Here is a 21,863-nt window from a genome sequence, read left to right on the forward strand (position 1 = left end):
AGTCCTTGACAGTAAAATCTGTTCTATAACATACTGGGAAAGATGAACCTTTATACTTTGGTGAATGTTAGGTTGTTGTTCACACAATCAGTTTTCACTGTCATTATGCTATTTTGAAAAACAGCAATTTCTTAGGCTACATTTCCTAGGCCCTATGTTAGAATCTGGAGATGAAATATAAGCTCTCAAGCTTCTCTTGCTCTTGAGGAGCTCAAAATTCATAAAAAACATACAAATATGTATTATTCCATTATATACATATGGAATAACATATATAAGAAATATATGTAAATATATATTCCAGTATATATATATAATATATATAATGATGTATGTAGAATTATATATATGAACTGCATGTTAATATATATGTTACTAATGAGTAATATAATAATGTAATTAGCAATATATATTATAATATATAATAATACATTTTATAATATATATATACATATTATGGAATATATATATATAAAAGACAGAGCCAAGAATGAGTGGAAGAAGAGTTATTGAAGACATGAGCTACAGAAGACTTTTATGGAGCAATGGCTGAGAGAAGTTGAGAAAGCAAATGTTCTAAAAATATATATTCATGCTTGGGAAGATGAAGAATTTTTTTTTTCCTGAGATAAATGGTGAAAAAAAGAGTTTGGAGGCAGATGCAGGCCCATTTAGGGGGTGAAAATGAGGAAATTAAAGGAATTTATCACAAAATGGCTTTACTTCTATTCAAAGGACACAAGAATACCAGCAGAGTGAAGAATGTGCCTGGGAGAAATGGGAGGATTTGAGGATTGCTGGAGAAAATGGGTGCCAGGAAATGAGAAACTCATGTGTCTGGGGCCCTAAAAGGCCTAGCTAAGGTAAGATACCAGCACATTTAGTGGTTCCAATCAGCATGACTAGCAACAGTTTTGGAAAATTCAGAGGTTATATGACCTCAACTGCAAAGATGATTAAAGCCATTATGGCAGAATATGGGATGAATAATTTATTCATATTATTATATGAATATAGATCTAGAATCTATTTACAATAATAGATTTACTTATTGTAAATAAATTATAATTTATTGTAAATAAGTTTATTTACCATAAAGCCATTATGGCAGAATATCAGCTGAATGATCTATTCATATTATTATATGAATGTATATCTAGAATCTATTTACAGGAGTGTGCTGATAAATAAATGTATTAATATGTGCAAAATGCTTAGCAAATTGCCTGGCACATAGTATTCAAATTTGTGTGAAAAATTTAAGAAATAGGACATAACAGAATTCAAAATTCAGAATGTGAATGGATTTGGATAAGGTGTTAATCATTAAACCTATAATTATTGGGTGAAAAAGTAAGAGGCTGTTTATGGAATCCCAAAAACCAGGAGGCCTTGATGATCTAGAATATATTTTTCTTATTACTAATGTTACTAGAAAACAGCCTTCGGAGGAGTAATGAAGATGAGAAAGTGGTGATTATATGAGATTTTTAACCTTAAGATTTCAAAGGGGATGCTCAGGCGCTGAATGTAACTATGCGAGTGACTTATTGCAGAAGCAGGTTTGCACTACCTATTAGACTCAAAGAAGTTGATGTTTTAGATAGGGTGTCTCACCTGAAGTTGAAATTGCCCAAGATTTAGAATCCAGAGAAAAACTATGAGAAGAATAAAAATTCAGATGTGTGGCCTTAAAAGAAAAGAAACCTTTGAGTAGGAGTGTTAGGGGAAAAAAAAAAAAAAAAAACTTTAAAAGAGGCACTGAGTAGCTAGAAAGACAATGACCCTACTATTTAATATTTTAAATGGAAGACTCAGTAAGGGAACAAACAGCCCCACTTAGGGGAGAACGTCTTAAATAGCAGAAATTCAGATTTCATTTAAAGGGGTGACTTTTTAAGAAAAGGTGTTTAGAATATAACTTTTTTTTTTCTTTTTGAAATAGAATGAGCCTTCTAGCTTGTATGGTAGAAATGGTTAGGAGAAGGAACGTGGCCTGGGGAAGGGGAAAGGTCAATACAGATGGAGAAAACAGTCTGGAAGATAACAGGTAGCCACGGGGGCCTTTGCCTTGTGCAGTTCTTGTGAACCTTTGGGAATAAGGAAAGCAGAAAATAAAGCTACATTCACCGAACAAAATTTCCTCAGGGTTTCTAAAACAACTTTAGTGCAAAGTTATTTCGTTGCCTACAAGACATGAAAATTTCATGGCAAAGTTCACGGGCAGATAAACTTTACTTCTTACTATATATGACTCTTTTCCATGTGTAACTAGAACTGGACCTGGAAATAAATGTAATTCCTCAGAAATTCCCAAACATTTAGTGTATTTAGATACTAAAAATAAACACTTATTCCCATTTTCTGAAAGAATCACTTACCTCCAGTCACACACTCTGGGGTGAAAGAGATGTCATCAAGAGCAATAAAGATGTCCTCATTGCCATCCAAATCAGCTTCAAATGCCACCTTAAATGGACTGTTACTGGAGAGAGGCACATAGCCATATGTCCATCCCATTCTTTTATTTCCAATCACTGACCACACCAGGATGTTTAGCCCCGATTCTTCAATGGTATACACCTTTAAAAATCATTAAAAAACAACTTTTTATGATTGGATATTAGAAGTATCAGGACATCCAGATGACTGATGAAAGAATGAAATCTCTGGCTATGTAACAGCTCGATATATTGACTATTGTATTTTCTATCTGTAGAAATTGTGAGTTATAAAGTGAGTCAATGGATGTTATATTTTCCTTGGTTAGTAGGACCTTTGTTTGCTTCTGTCATCAACTTCTGTATGTCAAACTGGACATAATAAAAAAAAACTGTAAGTGTGTTAAGCATTTAAAAAGCTGGAGGAGATATAAACACAATTTTTTTATTGTAAAGAACTTTGTGTTACACTAAGGTTCTGTAACTGCAGAAAAAGAGGACCCTCAAGATACATGAATATGATAATGAATATGAGATTACAGAAGTCATTTTAAAAACCACAGTAATGTGCAGAAAATATTTTAACATTTTGAAGATGGAAATCTTCCTGCATTAACTAGCATCGATATTCAGCACTTTTTTTAATAGTTCAGTGACTAACAAATGCAACAAACAAGAAATGAAAGAGAAATAGTTAGCTTTGAAACCAACAAACATGCTAGATTTAGTATTTTTGTTTATCAGCAGAAATAATTTTAAAAAATATGGCATTTTCTAGTGCTGTTTAAAACATCTTATAATTAATGAGGAAAAAGATAAGATTAAAGAAATATTTCTATATTCTCTTTTTGTACCTAAATTTTAAAGTTAGATACCAAAGTTATGTATAATTTGGTAATATAGTAATATTTATATATCATACCATATATAATTACTTATATATAATACTATCTATATATCTCTATATATTTATATTTGGCTTATAGTATACTTCAGCAATCAGTTATACAATGCTTTTTTTCACATGGGAAAATAAGACCCAGAGAAAAGAAAATACATGGATATTAATTTTCTTCTATTGCAATAGTACATTTTTCCAACGACCTCCCTCTTACTAAAAAATCTTACTGTGTCACTGTTTTCTTAGTGTCAAAATTTATCTACAGTTAACTTATCCTATAAAATATGGTCTGGTGCGATGGCTCATGCCTGTAATCCCAGCACTTTGGGAGGCCGAGGCAGGCAGATCTGTCAAGAGACAGAGACCATTCTGGCTAACACGGTGAAATCCCGTCTCTACTAAAAATACAAAAAGAAAACAAAAAAATAGCTGGGCATGGTGGCGGGCACCTGTAGTCCCAGCTACTCGGGAGGCTGAGGCAGGAGAATGGCGTGAATCCAGGAGGTGGAGCTTGCAGTGAGCTGAGATTGCACCACTGCACTCCAGCCTGGACGACAGAGCGAGACTCCATTTCAAAAGAAATAAAATAAAATAAAATAAAATAAATAAATAAAAATATATCCAAAATTTATACTGTAAGGAAAGAATACCAGTCATCTTATTACATTTTATGATATTAAATTGACATTCCAGAAATACTACCAAGAATCACCAAATATTCCAGAGCCAGAAGTTAAGCATGTTGCTAGTGTCCCCAAGTACAAAAGAAATCTAAGATCAATTTCAGAAATCTAGCTGTTAATGCAAATTAAACAAAACAAAAATAAATCAAGCTGACTATAAACTAAAGAAAAATTTAAAACTTGCCCAAAGTTTGGAAACCTGAAATGTGAGACTTAAACCCTAAAGTCAAATTGGACATTTTGGAAAAGATGATTCTCGAGACATTTCTGAAGCCAAAAAAAAAAAATACTTTTAATGTTGATCCTCTAATTAACAAAAGAAGCTAAGATTCAATCTGAAGGGAATTTGGATCTGTTGACTACTTCCAGTCTGACACGTAAGCACTCATCCCAAAGAATCTTCAGCCCCAGCATCTGGTGGATACTTGGTTTACAAGCTTATCCAATTACTTTTCCATTTCTTAAAAATTAAAAATAAAAAGATGTGAAATGTCTAATTCAATTTGTTGATAACAGAGTGTACTATACAGAACCTAATTAAAGTGAACTCTGAGTTTTACAAAAATCTTGGTTTATATCACAGTAACTTAAAAATAAATGGCTTTATTATATTTATTTTGTAAATTTTTTTCTGGCAAAATTACTTTAGAAAGCCAAATTATATGAAAATGTAACTGCAACACTTTGTTTCTTTCCCCAAACCTCTGCACATATTTATTAATGTATCTATTTTTATTGGTTTTACAGTTTATTTTTCTCTCTGCATTCAGTCTTTTAAATCTTCAATCCTACATGCTCTTGTCAAATTCATTTTCCTTCCATTCTCTTCCTACTCTGCTTCTCAAAATCATACCATGACTTTTTCTCCCCCATGTCATGAGCATTAAACTCTCCAATACATGTCAACACATCTTACCCCAATTAATTCTGGTCAACTTCACTAACTCGCTATTTATTTCAATGAAATTTCGGCCAGTTTGTAGGTTATTTCATTAGCAACATGTATTTATAATACCTCCAGTGTATTAAATTGAATAATTACATGTTATGGCAAGTGATTCCATAGTCACTGTGGTCAATGAGGAAAACTAGGAGTATTATTTAAGAACTCATAATGTTGTTTATTCATTATGTCTAATGGGAAGCCCATTAACAACTAAAATTACAGCATATATTTTTGTACTTCAATGGAATTGATATTATTGTATTCTGAGGGTTTCTGTGTGATAACTCTCAACAAAATGTTTATTTTTAATAACTTTTAAATGTCGATAATTTTGAAAAACCACCATGCTAACTTCCTTGAAAAATAATTAATTCCAATGTCATTTGTTTCTAATTTTACATTTATTAAACATACTCTACTAAAACAGCAACACATATCACAGTAATAATTATTTTAAATAGTTTTCTAAAAATTAATTGCTGGATGAATTTGGCTATTTCTATTTTAATATTTTTTCAATTTTAGTCAAACACAGACCCAGTAATATATTAACTGTCAACATTTTATAATGTAAAGTAATAATTTTAGCATAATCTTTGTCATAAAAATATAGATTCCAAGAATATATAAAAATATTAAATTATAGTACAGTTTATGTTATCAAAGTTATATTATATGTAAAGATATTATGTTCAAAGCTACTGCTTATAATGTAGAACATTAAAAACTTAAAGAGAACTTGCTAAATTTAAACATTATTCAGTTTCTGAATAACAAAAAAGGTTTTAATTTAAGTAGGGGATTTAACACTAGAAATAGGGAATTTAGTTATGAAGAATATAAAATTTTTTTAAAAACAGTACAAGCTGTTGAAATGATAAATGGATTTTTTAAAATGATGTAACAAAATATTTTTATACTTTGACATAATGGTTATTAACCAGAAAAATAACACAACCAAATGTCTTGACTTAAATTGTATTGAAAACATGAGATATATGAAAAATTCAATATATAAACATATCCATACATGCAGAAAATTATTATTATTATTATTATTATTTGAGATGGATTTTCTGTCACCGAGGCTGGAGTTCAATGGCACGATCTCGGCTCACTGCAAACTCCACCTCCCGGGTTCACGCCATTCTCCTGCCTCAGCCTCCCGAATAGCTGGGACTACAGGCTCCTGCCACCACGCCTGGCTACTTTTTTTTTGTATTTTTAGTAGAGATGGGGTTTCACTGCATTAGCCAGGATGGTCTTGATCTGACCTCGTGATCCACCCGCTTTGGCCTCCCAAAGGGTTGGGATTACAGGTGTGAGCCACCGTGTCCAGCCCAGAAAATTATTTTTTAATATTTTCCTACTGATAGGAAATTTTAAATTGGAAATTTTCTGAGTGTTTTCCTTGTCCAACCATAGAGCCCAATTGTTTCTGTTTTTAGTTATTTAGCAGCTTCTTAGGGCTGCACCTTTAAATTCCCAGATTGTCAATAGCCATGTACAGTATATGGAATAAGGTGAACACGAGTACATATATAAATAAAATAGTCTTCTTAGGACTTTTAAACATTCATTTCTAGTAGGAGAGTATCTAGAAATCATCATCTACAAGTCATAATTAGGTTGTATGCCTACTATAGTTTTTTCCATTTATGTATTATATAAATAAACATTTGCATATTAAAATTTGTTTTCTTCTAGGGACAAGTACAATATAATGTATCTACACTTAGATCAAACTGTTACAACATATTTATCAGAAAATAATGTTGTAGACCATAGCTTGAACATGTGTACCGGAGACAACATGGGGAAGGAGGGCAGGAGAGCAGAACTTGATTTTTATTGTGTATAAGTTATTATAGTGTAACTATTAATTCTTTACAAAAGCAAACACTGAACAAAAGAAAAACAAAATAATTTTTTTCTTTTGAAATTAAAAAATGTTTCTACCATAATCAATTCATCAACTTATTTAAAAGACAAATCCATCTACTTATAAAAACCAGGATTATTCAGGTACTGCTGTGAGAGTTAGTAGTGTTCTTACCCTGTTTACAGATAAGGAGACAGAGACAACATTCAAAACATCAACAAATCCAGGAGATCGCACTTTGAAAAAAATTAATAAAGTAGGTAGTTGCTAGCTAGACTAATAAAGAAGAAAAGAGAGAAGATTCAAATAAACAATCAGAAATGATAAGGGTGATATTACCACTGACTCCACAGAAATACAAACAACCATCACAGAATATTATAAATACCTCTATGCATATGAACTAGGAAATCTAGAAGAAATTCATAAATTTGTAGACATATACACCCTGAAACTGAATCCCTGAACAGGCCAATAAGGAGTTCTGAAATTGAAGCAGTCATAAATAGCCTACCAACCAAAAAATCCTAGGACGAGATGAATTCACAGCTGAATTCTACCAGATGTACAAAGAATAGCTGGTACCATTCCTACAGAAACTATAGTTAAAAAATTGAAAAGCAGGGACTCCTCCCTAACTCATTCTACTAGGGCAGCATCATCCCGATACCAAAACCTGGCAGAGATACAGCAAAAAAAAAAAAAAAAAAAAAAAAAAAAACAAAAAAAAACACTTCAGGCCAATATCTTCAATGAACATAAACGCAAAAATCCTCAAAAAAAAAAAAAAATACTGGCAAACTAATCTGGCAGCACATCAAAAAGCTTATTTACCACAATCAAGTAGCCTTCATCCCTAGGATGCAGGGTTCATTCAACATACAGAAATCAATAAATATGATTCATTGCATAAACAAAATGAAAGACAAAACCACATGAGTATCTCAATAGATGCAGAAAGGCTTTCGTTGAAATTCAGCATCCGTTCATGTTTAAAACTCTCAATAAACTGTATATTGAAGGAATATACCTCAAAATAATAAGAGCCACATAGAACAAACCCACATCCAATATTATACTCAATGGGCAAAAGCTAGAAGCGTTCCCCCTTCAAGACAAGGAGGCACTCTCTCACCACTCCTATTCAACACAGTACTGAAAGTCCAGACCAGGGCAATCGGGAAAGATAAAGAAATAAAGGCTTCCAAAAAGGAAGAGAGAAAGTTAAATTACCCTTGCTTGCAGGCAACATGATCCTACATCTAGAAAACACCATTGTCTCAGCGCAAAAGCTTCTTAAGCTGATAAGCAACTTCAGTAAAGTCTCAAGATACAAAATCAACATACAAAAATCAGTAGCATTCCATTACCAGCAACAGTCAAGCCGAGAGCTGAGCCAGGAATAAAATCCCATTCACAGTAGCAACAAATGAATAAAATATCTAGGAATACAGTGAACCAGGGAGGTGAAAGATCTCTACAATGAAAATTACAAGACAGTGCTGAAAAATATCAGAGATGACACAAACAAATGGAAAAACATTTCATGCTCATGGATAGGAAGAAGCAATATTATTAAAATAGCCATACTGCCCAAAGCAATTTATAGATTTAATGCTAGTCCCATTAAACTACCATTGACACTCTTCGCAGAACTAGAAAAGACTATTTTAAAATTTATATGGAACCAAAAAAGAGCCAGAATAGCCAAGACAATCCCAAACAAAAAGAACAAAGCAAAAAAGAGCCCAAATAGCCAAGGCAATCCTAAGCAAAAAGAACAGAGTAAACAGACAACCTACAGAATGTGAGGAAACATTTGCATACTTTGCATCTTATAAAGGTCTAATATCCAGCATCTCTAAAGAACTTAAGTTTACAGGAACAAAAACAACCTTATTAAAAATGGGTAAAGGACATGAACAGATACTTTTCAAAAGAAGACCTACATGCAGCCAACAATCATATGAAAAAAAAAAAAAGTTCAATCACTGATCTTTACAGAAACGCAAATCAAAATCACAATAAGATATCATCTCACACTAGTCAGAATGGCTACCAGTAAAAAGGCAAAAAATAACAGATGCTGACAAGGTTGTAGAGAAAAAGGAACACTTATATTGTGGAAGACAGTGTGGTGATTCCTCAAAAATCTAGAAACAGAACTAGCATTTTACCCTGCAATCCTATTATGGGGTATATACCCCCCAAAATATAAATCCTTCTACTATAAAGACATACATATAGGTATGTATGTTCATTGCAGCACTATTAATGGTAGCAAAGACATGGAATCAACCTAAATCCCTATTAATGATAGACTGGATAAGGAAAATGTGGTACATAGACACCATGGAATACTATGTGGCCATTAAAAAGAATGAGATCATGTCCTTTGCAGGGACATGGATGGAGCTGGAAGCCATTATCCTCAGGAAACTAATGCAGGAACAGAAAACCAAATACCGCATTTTCTCACACTTAAGTGGGAGCGAAATGATGAGTACACGTGGACACATAGAGGGGAGCCCACACACACTAGGGCCTATTGGAGGGTGGAGGGTGGAGGGTGGAAGGAGGTAGGGGGTCAGGAAAAATAATTAATGGGTACTAGTTATTTGGCTTAATACCTAGGTGATGAAATAATAATAATAAAAACCCATGGCACACATTTACCTATTTAACAAACCTGCACATGTACCCCTGAATTTAAAATTAAAAAGTTTAAAAAACTTAATTACTTTGTTGCACTAAAACTTCACCACAATTTCTGGGTTTGGATGTCACTGAATTATAAATAATCTAGGGCATGTTATAAAGAATGCACCATAGGCAAGTAGGGGAGTGGGTAATAATAAAAAACAAATCTTAGAACAATCAGAATTAGGATGAAATAACAATCTACAATTCAGCTGAGTCATTAAAGATTGAGGAAATAGATCACTCTTATCTTTTTCTTCACCTTTCTTATTTAAGACGAAGACCAAGAATCCCACAGTTTCCTTCCTAACACCTCAAAGCAAATTAAATGGGTTTATATATATGAAATACTTTTTCAAACTATAAAGGACTGTCCAAAATTGGTTGGTGATTATTTGTGATATAGGGAGACATTTCTGTTAATCTCTACTATATTTCAAAAGCATAGAACTTTCCCCCAATGTTTAACCTACCTGTTAGCCAGAAAGCTGAGCAACATAATAGGAATTAGGACCCAGATTCCAATCCTGTCTTTTCCCAGATTAATTGAATGTTTTAGGCCAAGTTACTTAATCTCTTTAAATTTCAGTTTTAATGGCTATTAAATGAAAGACGTTAATAAGCAGAGCTCAAAGATATTGCGAGTTCAGTTCCAGACTACTGCAATAAACTGAATATTGCAATAACATGAGTCATACAAATCTTTTGGTTTCTCAGTGCATATAAAAGTCATGTTTACACTACACTGTAGCTGGTTAAGTGTTCAACAGCAGTATGTCTACAAAAAGCCATGTATATACCTTAACTTAAAAATATATTATTGCTAAAATATGCTAATGACCATCTCAGCCTTCGGTTCATAACCTTCTTGCTGGTGAAGGGTCTTGCCTTGTTGGGCTACTCACTGATTAGGGTGGTGATTGCTGAAGGCTGGAGTGGCTGTGGCAATTTCTTAAAGTAAGACAATAAGTTTGCTGCATGATCGACTCTTCCTTGTTCAAAAGATTTCTCTGTAGCAAATGATGCTATTTGATGGTATTTTACCCACAGGAGAACTTCTTTCAAAATCGGAATCAATCCTCTCAAACCCTGCTGCTGCTTTATCGAGCACTTCGTCAGCACTTTCTGCTTCACTTTGTACTTTTATGTTAGGCAGGTGGCTCCTTTCCTTAAATCTCATGAACTAATCATCCTCTACTAGCTTCCAACTTTTCTTCCACAGCTTCCTCACTTCTCTCAGCCTTCATAAAACTGAAGAGAGTTGGGTCTTGCTCTGGATTAGGCTTTGGCTTAAGGGAATATTGCAGCTGGTTTGATCTTCTATCCAGACCACTTAAACTTTCTCCATATTAGCACTAAGGCTGTTTTGCTTTGTGATCATGTGCATGTTCACTGGAGTAGCACTTTTAACTTCCTTCACGAACTTTTCCCTTGCATCCCCAACTTGACTAGCTATTTGGAGCAAGAGGTCTAGCTTTCAGCCTATCTCACCTTTCGATATGGTTTCCTCACTAAGCTTAATCATTTCTAGCTTTTGATTTAACGTGAGAGAAGTGCTGTTCTTCCTTTCACTTGAACACTTAAAGACCATTGGCCTTTAAGTGTTGGCCTAATTTTGATGTGGTCTTGTCTCAGGAAATAGGAAGGCCCGAAGAGAGGGAAAGAGACAAGGGATCCACAGGTCAATCTAGCAGTCAGAAAAAACACAGTATTTATCAATTGTATTCACCATTTTATATTACAGTTCATAACACCCCAGAAAAAAATACAATAGTAGCATCAAAGATCACTGACCACAGATTACCATAAGAAATATAATGAGGCCAGGCATGGTGACAATTTTAGTAAGTCATAGAGCTGTTAGGGAGGATGATTCAGGCCAATCAAATCTTGCCAAAGATCTACTTTTACTTGGGTGGTAAGTTAACAAGTGTGCAATTAATTTTCATTCATAGTATGTAAATAATTTAATAGACAATAAAAATGATGTTCACTTTAGAAAAAAAGACACAGCAATTAAAACTTATAAACACTGGGAATAAGGAAGAACAAAGAAAATCTAACCAACACATCTAAAGACTCAAGTAGGCCAGACATGGTAGTTCACGCCTGTAATCGCAGCACTTTGGGAGGCAGAGGGGGCAGATCACCTGAGGTCAGGAGTTCGAGATCAGTCTGACCAACATGGTGAAACCCCATCTCCACTAAAAATACAAAATTAGCCAAGGGTGGTGGCGCATGCCTGTAATCCCAGCTAGCTGGGAGGCTGAGGCAGTAGAATTGCCTGAACTGGGAGGTGGAGGTTGCAGTGAGTTGAGATTGTGCCATTGCACTCCAGCCTGGGCAACAAGAGGGAAACTTTGTCACACACACACAAAAAAGTATAGTGATAAGAAGAAAGCTTGAAATGTTGGGAGAATTTTCAAAATGTGACACAGAAACACAAAGCGAGCACAAGCTATTGGGAAAATAGCAGCCATACATAGACTTGCTGAATGCAATTTTGTTATAAACCTTCAATTTGTACTCTCTCGCTCTCTCTTTCTCTATATATATATCTATCTATGTATCTGTGAAGTTCAGTAAAATGGAGTACAATAAAACAAAGTGTGCTATAGCTCCCTGATAGATCTGTTACTAGGTTTAAATTTAAGTGAAGTATGTCAACTCAGTACCAACACTAAGCACATGTTATTACTATTGCTATTACATATCATATATATCTTATGGTGGAAAAAAAGGAGCTAATATACAAGGATAAGTCACGTCATGATAATGAGAGTGGTAACTGGGGAATTTCATCATGAGAAGTTGGCATTCTTTTGTGGGATTAAAACAGTAATAATTTCAGATGTAGTTTTAGGTTTTTCAGGTTTTTTTTTTAAGCATTACTAAGGTACTTGCAAATAAGAAGGACGCGAAGCAGAGAGCTTTAGAAATTTCTGAGTTTCTAATCCTTAGTGACTTTCTAAGCTGGGTGTTGGACACAGGTTTCCTGTGTTCCAGTCGGGTAGTCTTTCTTGCACCTCACTTGGTTTGTAATAAACATCACTGAATGTCTCACAGGAGGAAGAACTGAAAAAAACTTATAGCTACTATGGATGTGGAAATTGAAATGGCTGATTTGTATTTAGCTCTTCAACTTTAACATCACATTATGTGAAAGAGACCAAGTAACTAGAAATAGGAGTAATCAGAAATAGAGCACCAAGAAAGTACCTCTTCCTAGCAAAATGACCCATGTAGCATTTAATGTTAGTTAGCCTGACACTTACAGGCTTTTCTCTCAATGAACAATATCACTACACAGACCACCTTCAGAATGCCTTCAAAACACCTTCCCTCAAATTGAAGGAAAATTTACACTGCAAGGCAGCAAATGGAGAAAACATGAATTTCTGAGCTGAATTACTGTTCTTTTAGTAGGTTCTTCAAAAGTTGTAAATATTTAGAAAAATCATTTCTGTCTAATGGCTAACTGAAACACACACTTACCTATACTCTCCAAAAATGTTCCAGTGGAAAGACAGGAAAAACACTGACATAAATCCACAGAAGCACAGGAAAATCAGGATCACAGGTACCAGCTTACAAAAATAGTTAGGACTTTCTGGAAGTTTTAAATCAAATGGAAACTGTTTGATGAAAATACATAAACAGAACTGAGGCATTTGGAAACACCTACAAGTAAAAGAAAAGATCAGTACCAATGACAAAAATGTGAACTGTTCTAGCCAAATTCTGGAATAACTCAAAGAGACAAAGACTAAAGAGAAGGAGCCGTGTATACGTCACCATCTGGTAATTAATCCAAGGACTCCAGAAGAGCCAGGCTGATTCCTTGGGTTAGGAGTTGCTGATTCTAGCATTCGTACCCAGAACAGACAAGATGGGTAAATATTGCTGAAACGGAGCTCCGACATAGGAGTTTCCAAGAGTTTGTACTGAGACCAGAGAAATGATGCAATGTCCCTTATGACTGCCATAAAAATACGTGTACCTCCTTCAACACATAAACAAGCTAACAATACATCATAAACATAAACACACTAGAAAACAGCTAGTCCTTTACATCAGAGCATTATGAAACCAGAGATCCTGAATCAGAATGCATATTCACTGTTAGGGAAAGGAAATTTCTTACTTGGTGGGAGAAGATAAAACACAAATAGTAATAATATTCAGTGTAGACTCATCTATCTATAGAAATAGAACACTAATACTAAGTAACCAGACAGTTGTGAAAAACTGTAAAACAGAAACTCTACACTAAACAGAATACTGAACACCATGGGGAAGACAGTTAATAGAACCAATGGGAAAATGAAGAAAGAAATAAAATTAACTTCCTTGAGAGATTTGGGTGTCACTCATATCTAACAGGCAAACATGAAAGGGGGGAAGCATTCAGAGTTCTTGGAAATTAACAGTATGATTGTAAAAATAAAACCCTCAGAGAGAGACTGAACAGCAGAACTGACCCAGATTAAATACCAAAAAGTGAATTGGAAAACTGAAAGATGTTATTGTCCAAGACCACAGTGCCAGAGGACTAAAAGCTGAAAACGTTGTGAATTTATGTGAGGGGTTGGTGGGGAAAGGTCCAGAAGTTTGCAGATCTGTCTAATAGTTTTCCTTGAAGGAGATAACCAAGTAAATTACAGAGGAAAATCTCCCTAAGGTGACAAATGATGAGGGCTCATTAAATTTCCAGGAAAATTTATGGATTCCAGGGAATAAAAAGAACATTTTATTCACTTATGAGGAAAAGTAGGTAGTGTAAAAATCCTGAAGGAGAAATAATCAGACAGACATCAGTCTTCTAAAAGGTAGGCAGGTACTGGATATTAGCATGCAGTGCAGCCACATCTTCAATTACGTAAGGAAAAATAATTTTCAACTAGAAATCTATACCCAACCAATCTTTCCAATATAGACACATGATTGTTTTTTTCAATCAGGAACTCAAAAGGTTAGCATTTTGCAGTTATCTGAAATGCACATGAGGAAAATATACTGTTACAGGATGAATGTGTTCCCCTAAAGTTTGTATGTTGCAACCCTAAACCACAGAACCTCAGAGCGTGACTGTATTTTGAGACAGGGCCTCGTTAAGTTATAATGAGGCTGTTAGGATAGGCCCTAATCCAATGTGAATGATGCCCTTATAAAAAAAAAATTAAGACATAAGAAGAAACATGAGGGATAGATATGCCTACACAGAGGGAAGACCTTGCTGAGGACAGTGGAAAGGTGACCAGTGACCAGTCAAGGAAGAAGCCTCAGAAAAACCCATACCTGCTGACACCTTGATCTTGGACCTACAGCCTCCATGACTATAAGGAAATATATTTCTATTGTTGAAGCCATCCAGTCTATGGTATCTTGTTATGGTAACTCTAGCAAGCTAATATGCATATCAAACAAAAAGAATCCAATATAGTAGATTGCACAGGCATTAATAAAGAGTGGTAAGCAAAGATAACTTGCCCACTGCTTGATATTATCATCCAGTAAAATGCATAGTTTTACTTGATAATAATACCCTGTGAATTGAAAAACTGAAGAGAGATCTTGGTCATTTTTATGAATATGATTGCCAAGAATGTAGGGAAATTTTTTACACTTTAGTTCCAGACAATTTTAATAAGTCATAGAACTTTTAGGGAGGATGATTCAGGCCAATCAAATCTTGCCAAAGATCTACTTTTAGTGGGTGGTAGGTAGGTTATTAATTTTCATTCATAATAAATACTTTAATAGACAATAAAAATTGTGTCCACTTTAGGAAAAAAAAAGGCACAGCAAGTAAAACTAACAACACTGGGAATAAGGAAGAACAAAAGAAATCTAACCAATCCATCTAAAGACTCAAGTAGGCATGGTGTGGTGACTCACGTCTGTAATCCCAGCACTTTGGGAGGCCTAGGTGGGTGAATCACTTGAGGTCAGGAGTTCGAGACCAGCCTGGCCAACATGGTGAAACCCCGTCTCTACTAAAAATACAAAAAGTAGCCAGGTGTGGTGGCAGGCACCTGTAGTCCCAGCTACGTGGGAGGCTGATGCAGGAGAATCATCTGAGCCCAGGAGGCAGAGGTTGCAGTGAGCCAAGATCACACCATTGCACTCCAGCCTGGGTGACAAGAGACTCCATCTTTAAAAAAAAAAAAAAAAAAGAAAAAAACACCCAAAAAAAAACAAAAAAAAACAAGGGGGGGGGGGGGGGGGGGGTAGAAAACACACAACCAAAAGATCTATATGACAATGAAACCGTAACCACAACATATAAAAAGACTGAATTGATACATTTAAAAAACCAGAAGCTCAGATTGTGTGGAAAAAAAACAATCCAGCCATATACTGTTTATAAAAGGCATAACTAAAAACAAGAAGCATGGAATAATTAAAATAAAGATAAGATATATATTGATTTAAAAAGAAGAAGGTGAGGTGAAATTAATGTGAACAAGAGAGTTTATTTGGACCAGGCTTGAGGATGGAAACCCAGGAGCATAGATTCCAGTTGCCCTGAATATACACTTCATTTAGCAGCAGTTACAAGTGGATTTGTAAAGGCAAAAATAGGGATACGGAGCGAGCTGACACAAAGTTGTCTGCCAAGAATTCTCCATTGGTTTGCAAAAATAACACTGATTAGTGATTGGCTATGCATTGTGAAGCTACAGGGTGTGGGTTACAGTGTCTGGTGTGGCATTATTAGGTTGATTTATAGACGCGTGGGGCAATCACAAGCAGTTTGAAGAGATAAATACATAACTCAAAACGGGGAGTAAGCCTAGTATGGTGGCTCAGGCTTGTAATCTCAGCACTTTGGGATTCTGAGGCAGGAGGATAGCTTGAGTCCAGGAGTTGGAGACCAGCCTAGGCAACATAATGAGACCCCATCTCTCTCTCTCTGAAAAAAAAACAAAAAACAAAAAACAAAAAACCACAATTCAGCTGGGCATGATTTTTACATCTGTAGTCCTAGCTACTTGAAAGGCTGAGGCCAGAAAATTGCTTGAGCCTTGAGCCTAGGAAGCCGAGGCTGCAGTGAGCTGTGATTGCACCACTGTACTCCAGCCTGACAGTACAAGATCCTGTCTCAAAAAAAAAAAGGAAAAAGAAAAACCCAGGGGAGTAGGGTGTGATTGCTATCTCAGTTTAATGTCTCCCTGGATGTAATAATTAATAGGACTCTTGCATTGCTCAGATAAAAGTTCTTTTATTTTCTTATATGAATCCGACAAAAAATGAAGACAGTAGAACGTGCATTTTACTAACAAATAATACAGGATTTCCAGAGAAAGAATAAAGAGGGCCATTTACTGTTGATAAAAGTTGTAATTCCCCAAACAGACATAACTGTCTGAATCTTTAGGCATTCAACATCATAACTTCGACACAAAAAATTCTAAGACAGATAAAACAAAAAGACAAATAGACACTTTTATAATTGTACTGGAGGCTTCTAAAATACCTTTTTCCTACACTGACAAATTAAGCCAATAACAGTAAGGATAGAGAGGATTATGGTTTGTCTCTGTATTTCTAATATCTATTTATCTACCTATCTTTGTATCCAGCTGAGAAGCTATCATTCTTTCACACATTTAAAGAAAATTTACATCTGTGTATATAAATTTACCATATGATAGTGGAGGCAGGTCCAATCCACAGGAGAGGACAAAGAATTACATCAATGATATTGGAACAACTATACTGCAATTTGGAAAAAAAGCCATCAGAAGATTCTAACCTCTCACCACTCATAAACAAAAATGAATTATAACTAGATTAAGTAGTTAAAACTAGAAATCAGAATTATATAATTATTAAAATCATAAATTATATAATTATTAAAACAAATGAAAGTAGTTTGTTATTTTATGACAGAAAATGGTTTCCTAAACAAGGCATTAAACTCAGACTCTGTAAGTAAAATAAAGGTGGGTAGCTTTCGTGAAATAAAAATGTAAAAGAAAAGTTACTTGAGCTTCACATATATTAAATGGTCTTTATAAAGAAATAATATTCAGCTCCAGACCCAGACTTCCAAGTGAAGCTGATTTAGGTTCTTTCTCAAGATGACTTTGCACCTAGTCCATCTGTAGTCAGGGGTAAGAAAGACCTTCTTTTGCAAATTCCCATGCCTCTGTCTTAAAACTGTGACTTGATTTTAATTTTTAGTTGCATAACTCTTCAAGTTGAGTTCACTTTTATTTTTCTACTTTTATTATATTGTGAAAGGAAAGTCTACTTTGAAGGTCAAATTAGATTAGCTCTTTCTCTTGAGTGTCGACCTTTGCATTTTGTGTGGTGCTTTCCCATCCTGCCTAATTTATATTTCAATAGCAAACTTAATAGCAGTGTTTTTTTTTTTTGCCATCCTATGGTTTATATTTTCTATTATTAACAATGGAAGACACATAGTACATTTTAGCAAGGTTTACTCTGGCACAGCTGTCAGAGTATCTCTTTGCTATCAAGACCTATTCAACCATCTTTGCTAAGGTGTTAATATGAGCTGGTGATTCTTACTATGTGATAGATCATGTTTGTATGCTTGACACACTTCTAAGTGTACCCTGCTGCAGGATCCTAAGTGTCTCTGGCACACCAGACCAAACCTTGCCTTTTTCTGCTATTCAATAAAACGTATTAGATTAAAATAGAAAACATTGGTATTATAGAGGGAGAAACTTGAATCTATTCTTTACAAAGAGAAAAAGAAATCATTAAAAAGTATCTTGCTTCATTTTAACTATTGCTATAACACATTACTCATGTCATATTGTACAAATGATTTCAATGTGCCAGGATGAGTGATACATTAAGAGCTACTGCCCTAGAACATTACTTTTCATGTTTCTGCTGAAAATAGTAAGGCATGCTCAGATTTAAGGTATAATCTAGGTTTTCTGCAAGTCTATTTATAAATTTGTTAAGTATGCTTAAAAACTTCTACACACATCTCCCTACCTTTTAGGCATGTGGATAATTGCATATGTCTCTTAAATACTATCTAATATGATTCTCCAAAGCTACCATTGATAAGCAATTTAACACCACTTGTAAAAACACTGGCCATGAAGTTCAGCATAAACAAGAATGAAAGAGAACTGGTTAGTCTAGAAAATTAGTTAAAATGTACTTTGAAAATGAATAAAATTAGAGACAGCATACTGATAATGCCACTCAATAACTTTCATAAGAATGCATTTTTACAGTGTCAATAATAAAAGAAACACAACAAAAAGTCCTGATGTTTATATTGCCTTAAGCATATGTTATACAAACTAGCACCCACTTAATTCCTTTCATTTTTTTATCCTGAATATATTTTTATTTTTAAAGAGACAAGGTCTTGCCATGTTGCCCAGGCTGGTCTCAAATTCCTGGCATCAAGCAATCCTCCTGCTTCAGCCTCCCAAAGTGCCGGGAATACAGGCATGAGCCACTGTGCCCGGCCTTCCAATTTTAATTTCTGAAAATATATGTTTTTCGTAAATATAAGTGAATATTCAACTTCACATATTTTTTGCTATTGAAACTTCAAGTTCTTTTTTCTACTTCTCTTTTCACTCGACATATGCCTGGAGAAATTTCTGCGGCACAAGTGATAACTGTGAGATGGGCTGGGTCCTAATCTGTATGGTCACATCTCATGGGAATAACCAGAGCCTTTTCAGCAGCTAAGTAACAAGGGTTATCATTTTCTAAATTATTACTTCACTGCAATAAATGACAACCTAGTACCTGATTAAGGGAACGTAAGTATCAATGCATTTCCTCTATTATTAGAAACTCGCTATGTGCCATATTTCATTGGTTCATTATTCATATTTTTTGCTGTGTTATCCATTATGGGTTGTGAGAATCGTTGTTGAATGATATATCAAAAGCCTTACTAACTCAAAGACCTTCCACTGTGGGTGCCACATGTCTCTGCACCACACCCCAGAGGGCCCACAGTCATTCTGCATTCAAGAGAGGCTGAGTAGGGGTAAGACTCTTTTTCTTCTCTGCTAAACTTCCTATTAGGATGATGAGATGTCTGCTATCATCACAGGGAATAGAATTTCCTCTTGCACTAGCCTAAAGAATGGGTTCCAGAAACGTCTGCCAATTCTAACAGGACAACTGTAGATCTAATGACAAATTCTAGATGATTACAAAATCAACCAGAAGGGCCCTCAGTGAGTTTGACAAAGAAGATACAGTCTTGGTGGCCCTTGACCTTGAGCAGCTCATTCAAAAGTTAACCATCTCAAGCAGCAGAACACGCTGGGCGTGTGGCTCACACCTATCATCCGAGCACTATGGGAGGCCAAGGTGGGAAAATCACTTGGGCTCAAGAGTTCAAGACCAGCCTGGTCAACATGGCAAAACCCCATCACTGCATACACACAAAAAAACAAAACAAAACAAAACAAAAAACAAATTAGCTGGATGTGGTGGCACATGCTGGTAGTCCCAGCTACTGGGAAGGCTTACGTGGGAGGATAACTCGAGCCCAGGAGGTCGAGACTGCAGTGAGTGAAGACTGCACCACTACACTCTAGCCTGGGTGACAGTGAAACCTCGTCTCAAAAATATAAAAAATTAAAAAACAAAGCAACAGAACAAAAGGATTGCATGGCATATCTTATAGGCAACTATTGGTAAAACAAATACTTACAGCATCCCCCATACTAAACTCACACACACTAAGCATTTGGGGACACATCTAACTAAGCTACCATGATGCCATTTTGTAAAATTTATAATTCCAACCAAATGTATACTGAAAAGTATAATACGCAGAACACGAAATATGTAAAATACCTTTTAAAGAATTAAATTTTATCAACTACTGGTAGAAAATATAAGACAGTTTTGAATAATGAAAATGCAAACCCTAAATATATCATAAAATAGCCCTCTAATTCTGAAAGGCAGAAAAGCGCAGTAGTTATAAGCATAGAGTAGAGATAGGCCATGTGGGAAAACCTGCCCAGCTCTATGACCTTGGACAAATTCCTGAAGCTTTGTCTATCTCATTTGCCTTATCTGTTAAAATATCGACAATGTCAGTACTTGCCTCATTGGAGGGTGTGAAAATCAGATTGATTAATTTATGATAAAGGACTTTGGTGTATGGCATATTGTAACCATCTGATATTATTAAGTCTGACTGATATTATTCTGTTTTTTTTCTCTGCTTTTACTATCTTCCTAAATATTACATTGAAATAAAACAAAACAAAACTCAATAGCACCAGCTCACAACAATAATGGTTTTCTGAACTGGAACATTTACATGCTAAATGTCTTATCCTATGGGTTTTACTGAAACTTATTGGGGCCTAAGAACACCTGAAATCTAAGATAGAGACTATTTCAACACCATAGGCTACTTGTTCTGAAATACGAACAATTGGTTTCTGGAATCCCATTCATATATATACATGTATATGTATATGAAAATATATATATATGTGTATATATATACTTATCTGTTATCATGGAAGTTTTAGAAAGTAGCTTTTTTTTCCCATGAGCAATTAGAAATTTATATAAATTACAAAAAATTACGAAAGATAAATTGTGAGTTACCTATTCATTTTCCTTTTATTTCTTTAAAAATAAGTCTGGAGTAATAAAATATATTAGTTATTTTTAGAGAAATCATCTTGTCCAGTGCCAAATTAACTGCTTTTTATAGACCAATTCAATTGAGATAGCATTAAACATCAAAACAAGACAGAAGGTAGGAAGCTGAATAACTGTGATTAAATAATATAATGGGAAATTAATTTGGTTTCATTCAGGGCTCTTTTGGCAAGGTAGATCAAAAAGTGACCACATCATTTTAAAGAGTGCTTTTAATTTGACATGTAAGTAGGTAATTGAAAGACAGAAAGAAACTGATCTTTGTAAGTTCTTCTGGTTTGTCATTACTAGAAAATAAAGCAATTATTAAGTAAGTACAAATTAGCATCGTTCCCTAATTCCTTCAGCCTTTAATTGAAGGATATTGATGCCTATGTGAACATTTTATTATTCTGATTATCAGTCATTTACAATGAAAAGATATTGAAGTCTTCCTAATTTCTATAAAATATTTTCTTTATGCAGCCCTCTACTTTGAAGGCTGAGATAAATCAGCATAGTTTGGCTTTTTATCCTAAAACATAATAGGAAAATCATAACTGAATTTCACCCTGATCTCATCAACTATACAAGTAGTTGATTGCTTTTGCTTTACATCATTCACTTCATTAATATGCTAATAAAATTTAGATATGCTTTATTTAGAAAATTATCT

The 21,863-nt window shown here is 34.7% G+C and overlaps 1 protein-coding gene across 1 annotated transcript in view; it reads right to left on the reverse strand.

The window, feature by feature from the left end:
* MALRD1 (MAM and LDL receptor class A domain containing 1) overlaps window positions 1-21,863 on the reverse strand; it is a 670,416-nt gene that overhangs the window by 151,387 nt on the left and 497,166 nt on the right. The window contains exon 33 of the mRNA XM_025396215.1: window positions 2,382-2,583. Coding sequence (XP_025252000.1) covers window positions 2,382-2,583 — 202 coding nt within the window. The remainder of the gene's footprint in view (window positions 1-2,381; window positions 2,584-21,863) is intronic.

The sequence above is a fragment of the Theropithecus gelada genome, chromosome 9 (genome assembly GCF_003255815.1).
Source record: "Theropithecus gelada isolate Dixy chromosome 9, Tgel_1.0, whole genome shotgun sequence".
Lineage (NCBI taxonomy): Eukaryota > Metazoa > Chordata > Mammalia > Primates > Cercopithecidae > Theropithecus > Theropithecus gelada.